This window comes from Pantherophis guttatus, chromosome 2 (assembly GCF_059756535.1).
Source record: "Pantherophis guttatus breed Tessera chromosome 2, ASM5975653v1, whole genome shotgun sequence".
NCBI classification, from domain to species: Eukaryota; Metazoa; Chordata; class Lepidosauria; order Squamata; family Colubridae; genus Pantherophis; species Pantherophis guttatus.
Genome location: NC_142064.1, coordinates 242,744,745 through 242,761,760, shown reverse-complemented (window position 1 = coordinate 242,761,760; position 17,016 = coordinate 242,744,745). Strand labels below are relative to the sequence as shown.

Below are 17,016 nucleotides of genomic sequence, written 5' to 3'. Positions count from 1 at the left end.
GCCTATTATTCTAAGAGATATTGTGACTAAAATATATGCCAGGTTCCTTTTAAATTACAATTGACAGCTGGGTAGATGAAAAGTGCATTCTCGCAAAAGAACAAGCTGGGTTTAAACAGAGTCGATCCACTATCAGCAATTGCTTTGTTTTGAACCATCTAATTAAAATATGTCAGTAAGGAGAAACAACCATTTGTTGCCTTTCTAAAATTTAGTGCAGCATTTGACATAGTAAACAGAGAAATATTATGGAGAAAATTAACTATCCTCAATATGGAACTCAGGCTGCCGGCACAGATCAAAGCCCTTCACACAAACACTTACTTGAAAGTGCAGTTTGAGCATGACAATAGAACAGATACTAGCCAAGAAGTAAGACAAAGATGGATACTTGTACCACTGATATTCAATCTATACATCAACGACTTACCAAGACTGATGAAGGATCCAGAAGTATCTATGCTTAAAGCACTTAAATTCCTATCCGCTTGACAATATGATTTTTCGCAAGCTGGGTTGCATAGGTTGTTAAGAAACTTGGTCCAACTAATTTTCTGATTATGAATACATTAAAGTAAACTATCATGGCTTTTGGAAAATGACATCGCAGCAGGTGTGAAATGCTACTGGTTCGGACCAGTTCGGGTGAACTGATAGTAATAAAAGCTACCCGTTTGGGTGAACTGGTATTTCCGATGATCAACTGTGCCACGCAATTTATATTCGCTAGAAAGCAGGAAATCCTGCTTTCTAGTGAATCTAAATCGCGTGGCACAGTTGTCTCCACCCCCTCGCTGTTCTACTTACCTTAGAAAAGGCTTCTTAAGCCTTCTTGTTCAGCACTGCGTGGTAGCGCCTGTGCGCACAAAGCACGTGTTTGGTTTGGCATGCACCACGCATGAAGCGAACCGGTAGCAGTCTTCAGAGCATTTCACCACTGCATTGCAGCCATAGATAGCTATTATATGGTGAGTCAATAGAGCAAGTTATCTAGGGATAATCTTCTCTGAGACTGAATCTTGACTCCCTCATCACGAAAGGAGCGAGGGCACATGGAAATTTTCTGCTCACATTAATAAACCACATCTACCTGGGTTCCTTAGCCCCAATCTTTAAAGGTTACCTCTAAGCTTTTATATGGAGCTGAAGATTGGGGCTTACAACATATACTAGTATTAGAACAAACACAAATATCTGAGAAACATTTTAGGATGTATATAAAAGGATCTCACCTGCTGCTACAGTCAGACCTGTATTGGGAATTTATACAATTTGTTCTTTGTCTAAAATAAGATCATACAATTTGGTGCAAAATCAATGCTATAGAAAATAAGAGACTCCCCAAAGTGTGTGAGAACAAACAAAATCTCAATTGCACACCTCTTGGATCGTACCAATCACAAATGATATCGGGAGCTGTGATTGCCCTGTTTATTGACCAACTGTCCTTGGAAAACAAGTTAAAAAAATTTGCTGCACAAAGAATTTGGGATATTGAAGCTCAGGGAGATACAGCTGTCATTAGCAAGGCTGGCACGTTGACATGGGTGAACTACTATAAATGTACCTTCCAAATTGCCAACTATTTAAACACAGAAATGCCCAAACATCTTAGGGGGGTATTTACTCAAGCGTGATTAAATATGGAAGATTTAACTGAGTCCCTTACAATGAACATACTTATTTGTGGAGCTCTAAAGATAGAAGACATAACGAATATATTATTTGAATGTCAACTGTATAAGAAAGAGAGAGATCAGTATCTTGGACTGTACTTTAGACGAATAGCCCACTGGGAGCCCTATTTTAAAGCAACAGATTGATTCCATGTGTGGTTAGAATTTAGAAATTGAATATAATATAGCCCTTTATTTGAACAAAACAGTACAGCTGAGACTGCATACAGTATATGGATCTGATTGGGATAAACTTTAGGATTGACACATAGATATGATCTGTATTTTATTTTACTTATTTCTTTTATTCCATTTTTTAACACATAGCCTTATTACTGTTCTGTGTTTTATATTTTAAATTCTGAAATGTATGGCGGATAATCAATAAACTATTACCATTTCTATTGTTGTTTAGACATAGGTTCTAAGGATAATTTAAATGATTTGAAGGCCATTCAGGTTACCAGGCCTTAATACTATAATTCTAATCTTAAACTGACTTGTAGTATGTTATTGTATTAATTTCTTGGGGTATCTTATTATTTTGTTCTAAGACTAGTTACGCAAGTGTGAAAAATAACTATTACCAGTAATGCATTTATTATGCATTCAAAGATGAGGAAAATCAAGTCTTCATCAATATTTTTATATGAGAAATGTTAGCCCCCCCATTACTGGAGCATAGGTGCCCTTAAAATAAAATAGGACATTAAGCTTTTCAGAGATTTAACATGTTTCTTGGATTTATTTTGCAAAATAATGTACACAGAAAAATATATACAAAAAAACAATGTCACAATTATTACAGGAATACAGTATCAGATGGCTCTAAGGACTGAAAAACAGGGCCTTGGCCACAGTGTCTATGAGTTACCTCATATCTCTTTATAATGAATCTGTTATTCAGTTAATGCATATGGAATCAGTATTTAATGAATCCTTAAGCAGAAAAGCTACAATAAAGACATTAATCTTTATTAATAACCTATTCTGGCTCCCGGGTTTATCTTTATAGGCCAATGTGATATGATTATCTAAATTTGCTGCATCTTTAAGTAGGACTTGGCATGACCTCACCCTTCTTTGTTATTTCTTCACTTTATCTTTACCAAGAGCTTTTAATGACCGGATCTTCACACAATAACTCCACAATTCTGGATATATAGAATAGACCTGTACAAATTAAATGACCCCACAAATTTCACTAGTTCTTTGTTTTAATATTCAAAGGAAAGTGCTTGGTAAGTACTCCCACATCTTATGAACATTAAGGGATTTGCAATACCCTGGGACCCAAATCAAAAACCTGAAGGACCAAATTAAGAAACGAAATTATGGGGAATATCTATCTACCGGTATGTAGTTCCTAAGAGTCAACTCTGACTTGATAGAGATAATCAATCAATTTGATCCTGTTTCCCTTGGTCAATTAAAAGAGTCAAAAGTACGGAACGAACAGAATTCTAGATTCCATCTATTGCATGGAACCAATGGAATCATTTAGCAATTATTCTGGGCAGGATTATAGAACTGTATAAAAATATTTGCCTTTATTCCTTAATTTCAGTAGAAATTTAAATAATGCACATGAGAATGCATGCATTTCCCAATATATTTGAGGATTCAGGCCATATGGATAAATCAAAACACATCAAACACATCTGCATTTTGTGAATCAGCATTGAGGGCTGAAGGTTTTTTTTTTCAACAGGCCTAAAAGACTTTTAAAAACATCTATCTTGCAGAAAAAGGGATCAGTTTCAAAAAGAGAAGGATATAGGTTTCAACTCAATCAAATTTTACCCTCTTGGCAATTATGGCTTCCTTACTTGAAAACCTGTTCCTAATGCATTTCACAGGGAGAGACAAACTGGATTATTATACAGCCAAATACTAGTAAAAATTATATTGTAGTCTTGGGAGTTCTTTGAATGTAGGAAAGAGAAAATTGCCTAGCTCCCATGAGCATTTGAGAGAATGAATTAAAAATAAAGAGAGAACAAAAGCAACTTGGTACAAAGTAGAGTCAAAATAGCCAGACAAAGCTGCTACGTAGTAAGGGAAAAATTAGCTAGATAGAAAAGGAAATGACGTTCCAGTTGATAACGTTTGATTGCAATACTACTCCAGCTTTTTTGCTAGACCTATCATCTAAATCAGTGGTGTCAAACACAAGGCCAGTGGGCTGAATCTGGCCCGCGATGTGATTGGATCCAGCCCATGGGGCCATCCTGGAAAATGTAAGGGGCTGGCCCACGTAGTTTTGCCCCAGTCTACCCAATGAGAAGAGGACACATTGGGCCAGTGTGGCTTCAGCCCAGTCTATCCAATGTGAAGAGGAAACATTGGGCCAGGGTAGCTTCGGCCCGGTCTACCCAGTGTGAAGTGGAAATATGCCAGGAGTTTGGGTAGTAGCGTCAAGCTGGCCATATCCACCCAATCGGCCATGCACAGTGAGTGGTGTCATGCTGACCACCCCCACCCAGTCAGCCACCCCCACCCAGTTAGCCACACTTGCCTGGCCCCCCAAAGTCAACCACAGCCCTGATGCGACCCTCAATGAAATTGAGTTTGACACCCCTGATCTAAAATCTATTCCAGGCTTGCAGAATCAGTGTTTGGTTTATGCCTGCTCCGACAACACCTTTACTAAATTAATCTCTCTAGCTACAAGACGGTGGTGACAAATAATTCCATGCTAGGTCATCAGAGGAAAACTGATGCTGTGGTCCAATACCAGAATGAGAACATCATAGGAGGAGTGGGCAGCTTAATATTTCCTCTCTAAAGACACTTTTGTTTTGACAAATTGATATACACTCTGCGGTAAGGGATTGCTGATGTCTTAAAAAACAAAAACTTTTAGTAATGCTAACCAGTCAAACTACTTGTGAACTAAACCATTGCTTAGAAAAAGGAAAAGACATGGTAGATGCATGCGATGTACTTACATACCATGGCATTTGACTCTAAAAGCCACAGGACATAGAACATACTGCTGCATTTAATCCCTGATTTTCCTATTAAAAATCTCAGGTTGTAAATGAAGTACACAATTGTTAGCACAACACAGTGAGAGTGTTAACATCACAAGAGTCTCATTTGTTCAAAAGGTCTTTCTTCATTTTTTGTCAGTTGCTCCAGCTAGATCTGAAATTCCTTTAAGAGCCTAGTGTGCATGCATAGGTGACAGTTCTAACAATTCACAGCAGTGCAAAATATTTAATTTTCAATAACATACCTAAGGATGAAATGCTACTAAAGAGTTGAACTGTCAGTTTTGTGTGGCAACACTACTTCCATATATACAGAAGGGATGGGTTAATAGAACAGACTCACTGCATATACAAATGGAAGCACTGACATACTATAGAGACAGCAAGAAATAAGAGATGTATAGATACACATGTACAAGAAAATGTACATGTACATTTGATAGACTTTAACATTGGGCGCTATCTAACAAAATGAAATTCAACAGTGAAAAGAGTAAGATTCTACATTTAGGGAAGAAAAACAAAATGCACAGGTACCGTATATGTGGTACCTTGCTCAATAGTAGTAACTGTGAGAGGGATCTTGGAGGCCTAGTGGACAACCATTTAGATATGAGCCAGCAGTGTGCAGCAGCTGCCAAAAAAGCCAAAACAGTTTTGGGCTGCATAAATAGAGGGATAGAATCAAGATCACGTGAAGTGTTAATACCACTTTATAATGCCTTGGTAAGGCCACACTTGGAATATTGCATTCAGTTTTGATCACCATGATGTAAAAAAGATGTGGAGACTCTAGAAAGAATGCAGAGAAGAGCAACAAAGATGATTAGGGGACTGGATGCTAAAACATGAAGAACGGTTGCAGGAACTGGGTATGTCTAGTTTAATGAAAAGAAGGACTAGGGGAGACATGATAGCAGTGTTCCAATATCTCAGGGGCTGCCACAAAGAAGAGGGAGTCAAACTATTCTCCAAAGCAACTGAGGGTAGAACAAGAAGCAATGGATGGAAACTAATCAAGGAGAGAAGCAACTTAGAACTAAGGAGAAATTTCTTAACAGTTAGAACAATTAATAAGTGGAACAACTTGCCTGCAGAAGTTGTGAATGCCCCAACACTGGAAATTTTTAAGATGTTGGGTAACCATTTGTCTGAAGTGGTGTAGGGTTTCCTGCCTGGGCAGGGGGTTGGACTAGAAGACCTTCAAGATCCCTTCCAACTCTTCTATTCTATTCTATTCTATTCTATTCTATTCTATTCTATTCTATTCTATTCTATTCTATTCTATTCTATTCTATGTACTACTTTCTAAAAAGATGTACAAATTTACTCCAACCTTCCTTTGCAGGAATTCCCAAGTGCCATAAACCTAAGACTATCAGAAATGTTCAGAAATGGCAATCACACACAGATATTATAAGTCTTTCCCCTTTTAAATGGAAATTTTAAATCTGGTTTTAAATTATTGGGGTTTTAAATTTGTTCAGCCAAATTATTTAATTTGTTTTAATCTATTTTAAATTTTGTATTTATATGTTTTATTCTATGGCTGTTCACCGCCCTGAGTCCTTCGGGAGTAGGGCGGTATACAAATTCAATAAACAAACAAACAAACAAACAAACAAACAAATAAATAAATATTATGAGTTACCACAGGGAAAAAAAAGAAATGAAAAGATATTTTGATGTAGTGATTAAAGTGCTGATCTAGAAACCAGCAGACGTCTAGTCTCACTTAGGCACGAAAGCATTGGATGGATGGACTTTGGGCCAATCAATCTCTCTCTTCGCAGGGTTGTTGTTGTAGGGCAGGGGTGTCAAATTTGTTTTAATTGAGGGCCGCATCAGGGTTGTGTTTGACCTCAGGGGGCTGGGGTGGGCATGGCCAGAGTGGGCATGGCCAGCTCAATGTCACTCATGTCGGGGGCGCCTGTAGTGGCCCGAACGCTCTGCCAGCAAAAATGGGCTCCTGAGCTCCATTTTCGGCTGCGACAGCCTCCTGCAACCCTCTGCCAGCAAAAACAGAACTCAGGGCCACCCGCAGCCCTTGTGAGCTCCATTTTCACTGGCAAAGGCACCACGGGCGGTCCTTCGTTGTTTCCAGGGCGGCCCCACGGTCCAGATCTAAGCACCGCATGGGCCGAATCCAGCCCCCAGGCCTTGATTTTGACATCCTTGTTGTAGGGAAGAGAGGAGGCAGAAGGAGTATTAAGCATGTTCATACCATCAGCATGGCATATAAATAAAAAAAAAGTTTTCTATCTTGTGTTGCATATTTAAAAAAAGTGTTATCAAAATCTTTCAAAAAAAGAAAGAAAAAAACATTCTATATTAAAGAATTACATGTTACAGCCAAGCTCGGAGAACACCAAGGACTCTTCATTTTGAACTACAAATATTTTCTTTTATCAGAATTACATATGCTGTAGAAACAAACAAACAAATAAATGTGTACAAGCTATGCAGAAAAACAAACCTGTTTGGAACCTCGTGCTTATATAAAACAGATGCAACACTTTTCAGGAACAGCCACTGTATCTCAAAGTACCCATGGAAACAACTAATAAAGTACGTATTTTGCTGGCAGAAAGTTTGAGATTCAATCTCTGGTATTTCCTAATAGGAGAATCAAGTATAGGAACCTGCAATGCTGCTGCCAAGTCAATGAAGACAGTGCATTGGCATTACTGAGCTTCCTAAACCATGTTCTGGCAGGGCATAAAATGACTTATGTTCCTAGTGAAAAAACAAAAACAGTAAGTGTATTTTGGTTTTTAATGGTTTTGGCTGCTAGGACAGTAACTGCAAATATATTGGCTAGAAGGACTGATATATGAGTTTGGTTAAACTCACGGATGTAAATATGAAGCTCACTAGTCTTTGAAGAAGTTGCACACAATGAAACCAAGACAAAATCCAGGCACAATTTCCCGAAGTTGCATTAGTTGCATTAAAATGAGATATTAAATTTGCTATGAGTTGATTATTGCTGATGTGGGATCAGATTTTATAACAACTTGTTTATTACTTGAGCATGAGAATGATATAGAATTGAAGAGTATCACAGCCACTTCTCATGTTACAGATAGATTATTATTGTATTCCATTTGCTTGTTCCATATATTTCCTCATTGATTGATGAATTTTACTGGACTTCAGCAAGGCAAGCTCACTGAGTATGCCGTAATTCCCCTACATCCTATAATTTAGTTGATCCTTGGGAGAAAATATGCTTAGGACCACAGCTTTAAAATCTGATCCTAGTATATACTAGTAATAAGGCATGCCTTATGTTTCACTCCAGGCAGCAAAATGATAAGACACAGTCCTAGTAAACCCCTTTGCGTTGGAAATAATTTACTGCCTGATAAATATGTTCCAAACTAGCTGAATTTCATCTTTTTAAAGAGACTCAATATACCCATCAGCTTCAGCTAGTACCTCTTAGAGTTCTATGAATGATGTGCAATATATGCCTTTAGTTGCCGTTTAGTTGCAGCTTAGCTCAAGACAACTTTCTGAAGTAGCATTCAGCTGAACAAACTGCCTATTAAATTCGTGATATATTAGTCTATCAGTAACCCTCAGATATGTCACAAAAATTAAGAAGTTTTCCATAAACTTCCAACAAAGGTGTACTTCAGATACTTCAAATTATTTATACAGCAATCAATCTCTGTCTCTTTGCACTGATATCATACAAGATATTACCAAATATCTACAATTATATTCAGTACCCGAAATGAACAAAGTTCAGATGTTTTGATTTAGCTTCTTGATCCACTTAAAGAGGCACAGATCAGGAGGGGGTTTAGCGAGAAATTGCTTTTCTTTCACAATAACCTTGCCATTTAGAATGTAGGGAAAAAAGCACATAGACAATATCAAATCAAATGACCAGCAAGTAACGGAAAAAATGAAATAGGTATCTTTGCCATCCTCTAGCTCAACCTGATGTACAGTAGAGAAGATGTAATGTATGGTACCAATTACAGAGATGGCCATCTAACCTCCGGCTAAACATTTCCAAAAGACAGCTCAACATTTCTTGACCCTATATCACCATTGAACGACCTCATTTTTAAAGAAGGGTTGCTTAGTGTTTCTTTTCCAAAATGTATATTTCTGAAATTTCTACTCATTGGATTTAGTTTTAGTTTTAGTTTTATTTATGTATTTAAATATATATGCTGCTCATCTCACAGACAGGCAATGGGGAAAAATGTGTCCCAACCATGGAATGGCAAATCTCCAAACACTAAAATACAGTTATTCTGTTTCCCAAAGAGTATAGTTCAGCTTATTGCAACTCAGCTTATAACAAAAGGCCTATCTTGTTACCTGTATCACAAAAACAGGTGAGGAAAATTTTATATGGGGATCAAAATGGATTCTGGAATTTAACAGCTTGCTATGCCAAGTGTTGTTAACATCTAGATATTAGACAGGCAAACTGACCCTCTACAGATGTTTGGGACTCACAATGTCCATTAGTCCCTCCCAGCATGGCAAATGAAAGAGACTGTGGAAATTGCAGTTTGATTATCTAGAATATTCCAGGTGGCCAACTGCTGACATACTGAAAATAGAAGTCAAACTGACAGATTTTGTAAAGCCATCTGGTTAATTCATAGAAGAGAGTTTATATGGCATGTGCGTACATGCGTGTGAATTGCAAAATGCCTTTGCATATACATTTTTGTTTCTAAACATTTGTTCTTGGTTTCTATGGACATTTTGGTTTCTATTAACAAATTAGCTATTCTGTTGCAAGCGATCTGAATCAGAGCTAGGAAATCTTCTGTTCAGAAATCTGTCTCTTACAATGTGAGTATATTGTGAATGTATGATAGAAGAGCCAAGACAAAACAAAACACATTAACAATATATTTTAATCTTTTTGTCCTTAGACCAGAATTCAAACACTGTAAAGGAAATGCAATGTTTATATAAAATTAAATAGCAATAGTTGAAAAATAAATACATATCATTAACATAAATACATAAAGAAATCCATTCTACCGAAAAGCTTCAGCCAATAGTATACTCTTGGTTCAAAAATCTCCCCTAATAATAACAACAACAACAATAATAATAGTATCATAACATCATCATCATAGGAAGCAACCCTCCATCTGTTACAGATGAAGTATAAAGATCTACAGCAGAAATGTATTAATAAATGTCAGAGCTAAAAGAAATTGTAATTCAAAACTAAAATACTCCATTGCTATATTAGTACTGTATGATATCAAAACGAGGTAGACAAGCATATGAAACAACAAGCTTATTTTCTTGGAGAAGGTTTGTTTTGGTCAGCACCATTAGTGTTTTCATTCTGGAGAAATCTAACATGCTTAAACTTTTGTGGATTTTATATTTTTTAAAATAGTGATACATTTGGGTTAGCACAGTGGTCCCCAACCTTTTTATCGCCGCGGCCCGCTGAGCGCGCGCAGGGGTGGGGGCACGGCCCAGGAGCTTTTGCGCACGGCCCATTGCGCACGGCCCAGGAGCCTTTGCGCTGCAGCGTTCATGTCCCCCGGCCGCTGCGCGGCCCGGTGCCAGGTACTCCACGGCCCGGCACCGGTCCGCGGACCGGGGGTTGGGGACCACTGGGTTAGCATACAGAGATATGGCTCAGTCCTGCAGATATTTTCGGTGTGTGTGTGCGTATATGTGTGTGGGATATTCACATACGAGGATTGCTGCAATTTTAATGAAGGCCTTTCATAAGACTCTTCCCTGAAGAACCAAAAGCAGTTCATATAAGAGAAACGTGCAAAGATACAGTATCTTAGCGCAGGATTAATAATAATTGAAAGATATGTTAAGCAGCAAGAACTGAACTAAAATAGGGTTATTTCAGTTCTGCTATCATTTGCCTTTTCAGCATCAAACCTTAGATAGAGGCAAGTAGGAGAATGGAATCATGCAATTAATATACTTCCTTATCACCTTCTGTTTCAGAATCTCAATATTCAGAATATTTAAGTACGTTAGGCCCATTTCTTTAGGTTTCGGTTTTCTAAACTATTGCGATTGCATGTTTAATAAAATGACAGCAGGGCACTTTATTTTTAAAGCTATAGAACAACACACAGAAAATCACCCAACTAAGTTATATTCTCTACTGAGTTCAGATTTCTAGTTTTCACTCCTGCATTAAAAAATACACAGGTATCATAAGGCTTTGGTTTATTTCTGTTTTAATTTAAAAAAAAAAACAAGACATTGGGAACTACAGACACCTCAAAGTGTTACCTAATTAAGAAATGTCTGAAGGACATCTCTGTTTAAATATTAAGAGGAAAAAAAATCACATTTTTAGGATGAGGAACTACATTTAATTCGCCAAATAATTCTAGAATAATTACAGGAGGGAAGCAGGGCTACATTTCACTGAGTAGCTTTTTATTTCATGCCCTTTGGCTTTGGAAAATTTAGCTTGAAGTAAATGTAATTCACTATCAACAGCAGTTCTCAGTACACAGTTTGGAAATAAAGTTAACATGTAAATTTACCCCTTGGAATTGAGAAGGCTTCACTAGCATCTTGGAGGTAAAATATTTTACAGCTCTGTCCCTTGCAATGATAAAGCACCACAAAAATATGATTAATGCATATGTATTTTGGCTGTTCAATGTTTCACCTTCAATTCCTAAAAAACAATTGATGAATGTAGCACCTGTCTGCCACTCACCAAAGCTACTGTATCTTTTTCCAGGATTGTGCAACTGCCTTCTTGGTTCCTGGAAAATGATGTGGCTGCTTTAAAGACTTGCAGACAAGAGAGATATGTGTACGTTGCATAGTCCAAACACCTTTTGGAATTGAATTCAAAGCATTGCACAGCCCTATTCTGTATGGCTATTAAAACCATTCATTGAGGTATGCAGATTAAAACTATTACAAAACATTCCTCAGAAACAGCAGTGAATAAATGAACACATGACTATTTTTGAAAATGAAATATAAAAACCAGGCAAGGTTAGGAAGCTTATAAATGGATAGAAAAGGATTCTCTTCTCTATATAAAGTGCTTTAGAGTCAAATTAGGCCCAACGCACAAAATAATGGCATAAAATTTATTTAGAGTTTGCTTTGTATTCAATTTTGACAGGGGCATCGGTAATCTATCATTTGGTTCATGTCTCATGTTCTAAAGTTATTCATCTGGGGTGAATATCTATTAATTTAAAAGGTCCAGAAATTCAACAAGGGTTTTATGCCTCCTGCACTATCATTAGAAGAAGGAAGGATGAGTTTATTAGATAAGCTCCGGGCCTCTCTTCAAGTGGTAAATTTGCACAGGACAGAAAATAAAATGTTTATTTATTTATGTACCAGTGTTTATGCTATCCCACAAAGACTTATCTACCAGTAGTATTGCTGGCATCAGGGAGTTGTTTGTGAACAACCAAAGGCTGCCTTGCCTCTTTGCCGGAACTTGTGAGATAGGTTGTATTGTGAAGATAGGTTGTATTGAGGTCAACATCTTTGCCTGCCTATGCCTTAATGGATCTGGCAAGTCAAGAAAGAATCAGAGAGAGATTCTGGTTTGGTGAAAAAGTCAGCTGAGCTCATTTAAGGTTAATTTGTGGGAACTCAGGAACACTGAAGGAAGCCCAGTTCCTTTATAAGACATGAATCTATTACTAGCATGGAATTAAATATAGGTAAAAATGCAAACTGCAGTACTTCTAGGGATTGTTCCCAAAATACAAGCTGGTATAAACAAGCATGCCTCACATTTTTCACCTGAAGAAAGTGATTGAGAGAAGCCTGCGGTAATCAACCAAATGTCCCATGTAAGGGGGAAAAAAATTTCCCCTGAATACAGTATCCACAAATGAATGAGATCTTTTCTCTTGATGGTTCCTATCTGCAGAACATGACCAGCCACAAAGCATTCTCAAGGACATCTTCTAGAAATACATATGCACATACTTCTGAAGCACTTCACAGCATGTTACAAACAAAAGCCAACCCAGTCTCAAAACAACAATTAAAACCCGGCCAAAATCTCAGTTCTTTTTAAACGGAATGGGACAACTTGCCACAGCCAACTTGTCATAGCCAACTCACTGCAGGACAACTTGCATTGGCCAACTTGCCATGGGACAACTCAGTGCAGAACAATTTAACAATTCTATTTAATTATTTAAAATAAATTAAAAAATATTTTTACTTTTGCCATTCATATTTCATTCTGTCCCATTTTGCATCCTTTCTTCCATGATTCTATTCCACTATTTCTTTGACATTAGTGTAAATCTTGTCCTGCAGTGAGTTGTCCTGTGGTAAGTTGGCTGTGGTGAATTGTCATAGACCCGTTTTTAAATATGGCAAAAAAGATGTACCTGGAATGGTGTCATCATAAGCTTCTGTGTTTGGGAATAATCAGTCAGATCCTGAATCGTTATGAAGCTTGCTCAGAATTAAGGCTGCATATATTATTTGATATTTGAATATGAATAGTGAATGGGTTTTTAAAATTTACTATGTGGCATGTATGACTACTGTCAAAAATTGGCATCATTGATTTCTGCCAAGGCCCACATTCCAACAGGGGAGTTATTGCCTAGGCCTGTTGCATCTTCTAATGCTCTTCCTTACATTTGTTAATTTCTAAACAAGTTGGATTTAACATCAAATGATGTTATCTTTTCATTGATATATAATTTTATGGTACTACTCCCCCAAAAAAAGTGATGTTATTAGCTAGTTTAGGTATTTACACTTTTCCTAAACCTAAAAGGTTTCCATGATTTTGGCCACTATTATGTTTTACTTTATTTTCCAAAGCTGCACAGAAGGAATCTTTATTTGTTCTCTCATTAAGCAGTGGGTTGATTTTTTAATTATTTCCCTCCTTTCGAGAACAAAAAGAAAGTGCACCAAGGAAAGGAGGAAGTGGGGTGAGGTGACAGCTAGATATATTTTGTGCATCCTTCCATTGGCCAACTGGAAGGGAGCACCGTCTGGCAAGATGGAGTTAGAGCTCAGTTGTGGGGATAATTTCCCAATGCTGTGAAGTTGCTGCAGAGTGTATGCGAGACAAAGGTGGTGGCTGCATGAAAAGGCCCTTATTTCTATTCCTTCTTATTTAAAAAAAAAAAAATTAGTTCCCACACAGTTAAGTTTGTGCTACACCTAGAAGTAAGTATGAAAAAAAAAAAAAGGCAGCATTGTAAGATGAGAATTCCAAGGCATTTTTGCAGAGGGTTCAGACTGTTGCTAAAGAGCTTAATCAGACCGATGAAGACAAAAATGAAAAAAAGGTTGTGTAATGGAATGTGCTTACAAAATATTGTTCATGAGAAGACGCAAGGGGTACAGAACTCGAAAACGGGCTAATAAAGTGTACAAACTTCACTATCAAGCAGAAAGTGCTTTTTTAAAAAAAAAAATGAAGAGATTTGGGAGATAAAGCTTTCCCCACGTGTCTATACTACATGGAACTCATCATTTCTTGTTCTTTTCAAAAAGACTTTTAAGTGAAGATTTGTTTAAAAAAAAACAACAACAACAAGCAAACAACCACACACCACCAAATATCAGGACCATGACTTTTAAGGACTTTGTTCCATTCCTAAGAATAATGTGTAACATAATAAAATAATTATGTTATGGTCGTACCGAGCTCCAAGGACCAGCATTCCAGGCAGCTTCTCGGGGACAGTCCTGCATATTGCACTGCTCGCGGTCTGGTGGTTTGTCAAGGATTTCACAGCTCAGATCAGTAAATCTCTCTCCGTTGGAATGCTGGCATACAACTAGTCTCGTTCTGGTTCCTCCACCACATGACTTTGTACACTGGAAAGAAAAGACATTACAATGATGGATAGTACCAGTATTATTACTACTTTATGCTTTCTTGGTCTGACTCAAAGCCAGTTTGGACATTAATTTTTCTGCTGTTCAACAGGCATATGATTCCAGGGGGGAAAAAAAAACAACTTTCAACACAAAAACAGAGTGAGTTAGCAGCAGTGATGGAATGTGGGGGACATGAGATTATTGATGCTCCGCGCACTAAGGGTTTCTTTTCCCCTGGATTTTTCCAAACTTATGAATTGATATAGAATAGAATATAGAATAACAGAGTTGGAAGGGACCTTAGAGGTCTTCTAGTCCAACCCCCTGCTTAGGCAGGAAACCCTACACTACTTCAGACAAATGGTTATCCAGTCTCTTCTTAAAAACTTCCAGTTTTGGGGCATTTACAACATTTGGAGGCAAGTTGTTCCACTGATTAATTGTTCTAACTGTCAGGAAATTCCTCCTTAGTTCTAAGTTGCTTGATTAGTTTCCACCCAATGCTTCTTGTCCTACCCTCAGGTGCTTTGGAGAATAGCTTGACTCCCTCTTCTTTGTGGCAGTTCCTGAGATATACAGAGGTAGTCCTTGACTTATGTACATTCATTTAAGGACAGTTCAAAGTTATGACGGCACTGAAAAAAATGATTTATGACCGGTCCTTACACTTAAAACCATTGCAGTGTTCCCGTGAAAAAAATTTGGATGCTTGGCAACTGGCAAATATTTATGATGGTTATAGCATCATAGTATCACATGACTACGTGACTTTCCCATTGACTTTTGACAAACAAAATAAACGGGGGAAGCCAGATTTGCTTAACAACCACATGATTTGCTTAACAACTGTAGTACAAAAGGTTGTAAAATTGGGTGTGATTTGCTTGTTGACTGCAGTAATGGACGTTCCAAACTCAATTGTGGCCTTAAGTTGAGGACTATCTGTACACTGAAAATAATACTGATTGTGCCAAAACAATATGGAGAGAGGGAAGGGAAAGCGAGAATGAGATTAACTTGTTGGTTATGCTATTAGTTTTCCAAGCTCAAAGAAAATAGAAAGAAGGCTGTGAAAACCTGATTATTTATCCAGATCTGAATGGGACACTTCTGTTTGTGATGTTTTGTATTCACTTCATTGTTTGGATTGCCATCTTGGAATTATTTTGTGGTTATGCTTGTACTTGGTCTGGTTAATTTCTTGTATTTTGTCATTTTTATATCACTCTACTCTTATGAGCTGCACAGAGTTAGATGGAATCAGCTGGCATCCAAATTGAATGAATGGATGGATGGATGGATGGATGGATGGATGGATGGATTATTGAATGAATGAATGAATGAATGAATGAAGCATTCAAAAATCTGGTTCCTTCTATCTTTTAAGATTAGTTCTGACCTCGGCCTCACAAACATGGTTGACAGAGTGAGGAGAAGGAAGTCCTGCATGCTCCAAACTACTTCCTTAAAGATCGCTTGGATTCAGCAACTACTACAATGGTCTGTTAAAATAGCTTCCTGTCATACCCAGCTTTAGAAACAGAAAAATTATATAGTAAAGGGGAGAATAAAAACATCTATTCCAGAATCAACTTTCATTAGTTAATATCATGTTTTAATGTTATGTGTTTCACTTGCTTTTATAGGCTTTCATTGATATACTTTTGCAAAGTTTTGATTTTAAAAAAAAATTCACCTCAGCAGACTTTAGTGGTCACTGAGATACTGAACTAAATAAATACATACATTCACATACCTTCCCTCCACTTTAACAATCAAGATCTTTTAGATCAAGATCATTATCACTGGACCAAGCCTTAACACTTTTGGAGAAACCCTTTTGAAACAATGAATGAAATTCACTTTCAAATGCAATCATAGTAATTATAGTACTCTATTACTAAAATATTATAGTAATAGCAATAGCACTCAGACTTATATACCACTTCACGGTGCTTTACAGTCCTCTCTAAGCGGTTTACAGAGTCAGCCTATTGCCCTCAATAATCTGGGTCCTCATTCTACCCACCTCAGAAGGATGGAAAGCTGAGTCATCCTTGAGCCTGGGGAGAATCGAGCTGCCAAATTGCAGGCAGCCGGCAATCAGCAGAAGTAGCCTGCAGTACTGCACTCTAACCACTGTGCCACCGTGGCTAATAATTATACATCATTACCATGTAATGATAATGACATACAAAGTAAAAGAGTTCACTTGTTTTTAAAGCTAACAGAAAATGGCTTACCTCACTCCAGCTTCCATAGGCCCACTGAGGGCAGGGTCCCGATTCGCAGGATCTTAGCTCATCTGGTTTCATCCTTGCATCACAGTTATCAGCAGCATATCCATTTTCATCCTGGCATACGACTACTCGCCGTTGAAATCCACCAGCACAGGTACTTGAGCACTATAAAAATTTAATTGTCACAGGCTCAGGATGTTTACTGTAGGTTGCTGCTCCTGTTTCATCCTTGCTATAAATCCAGATCTCTTAAATGTATAAAAGCTTTTGTATCTTTTTGCT

At 37.6% G+C, this 17,016-nt stretch overlaps 1 protein-coding gene across 3 annotated transcripts in view; it reads right to left on the bottom strand.

The window, feature by feature from the left end:
- ADAMTS9 (ADAM metallopeptidase with thrombospondin type 1 motif 9) overlaps window positions 1-17,016 on the bottom strand; it is a 166,358-nt gene that overhangs the window by 55,441 nt on the left and 93,901 nt on the right. For all 3 annotated transcript variants that reach the window (XR_004595225.3, XM_034440640.3, XM_034440641.3), the window contains exons 27-28: window positions 16,738-16,899; window positions 14,315-14,491 (exon numbers count right to left, since the gene is read on the bottom strand). Coding sequence is in view for 2 of the 3 variants with exons in the window: in XM_034440640.3 (XP_034296531.2) it covers window positions 14,315-14,491; window positions 16,738-16,899 (339 nt within the window). In the remaining variant the exon portion in view is untranslated. The remainder of the gene's footprint in view (window positions 1-14,314; window positions 14,492-16,737; window positions 16,900-17,016) is intronic.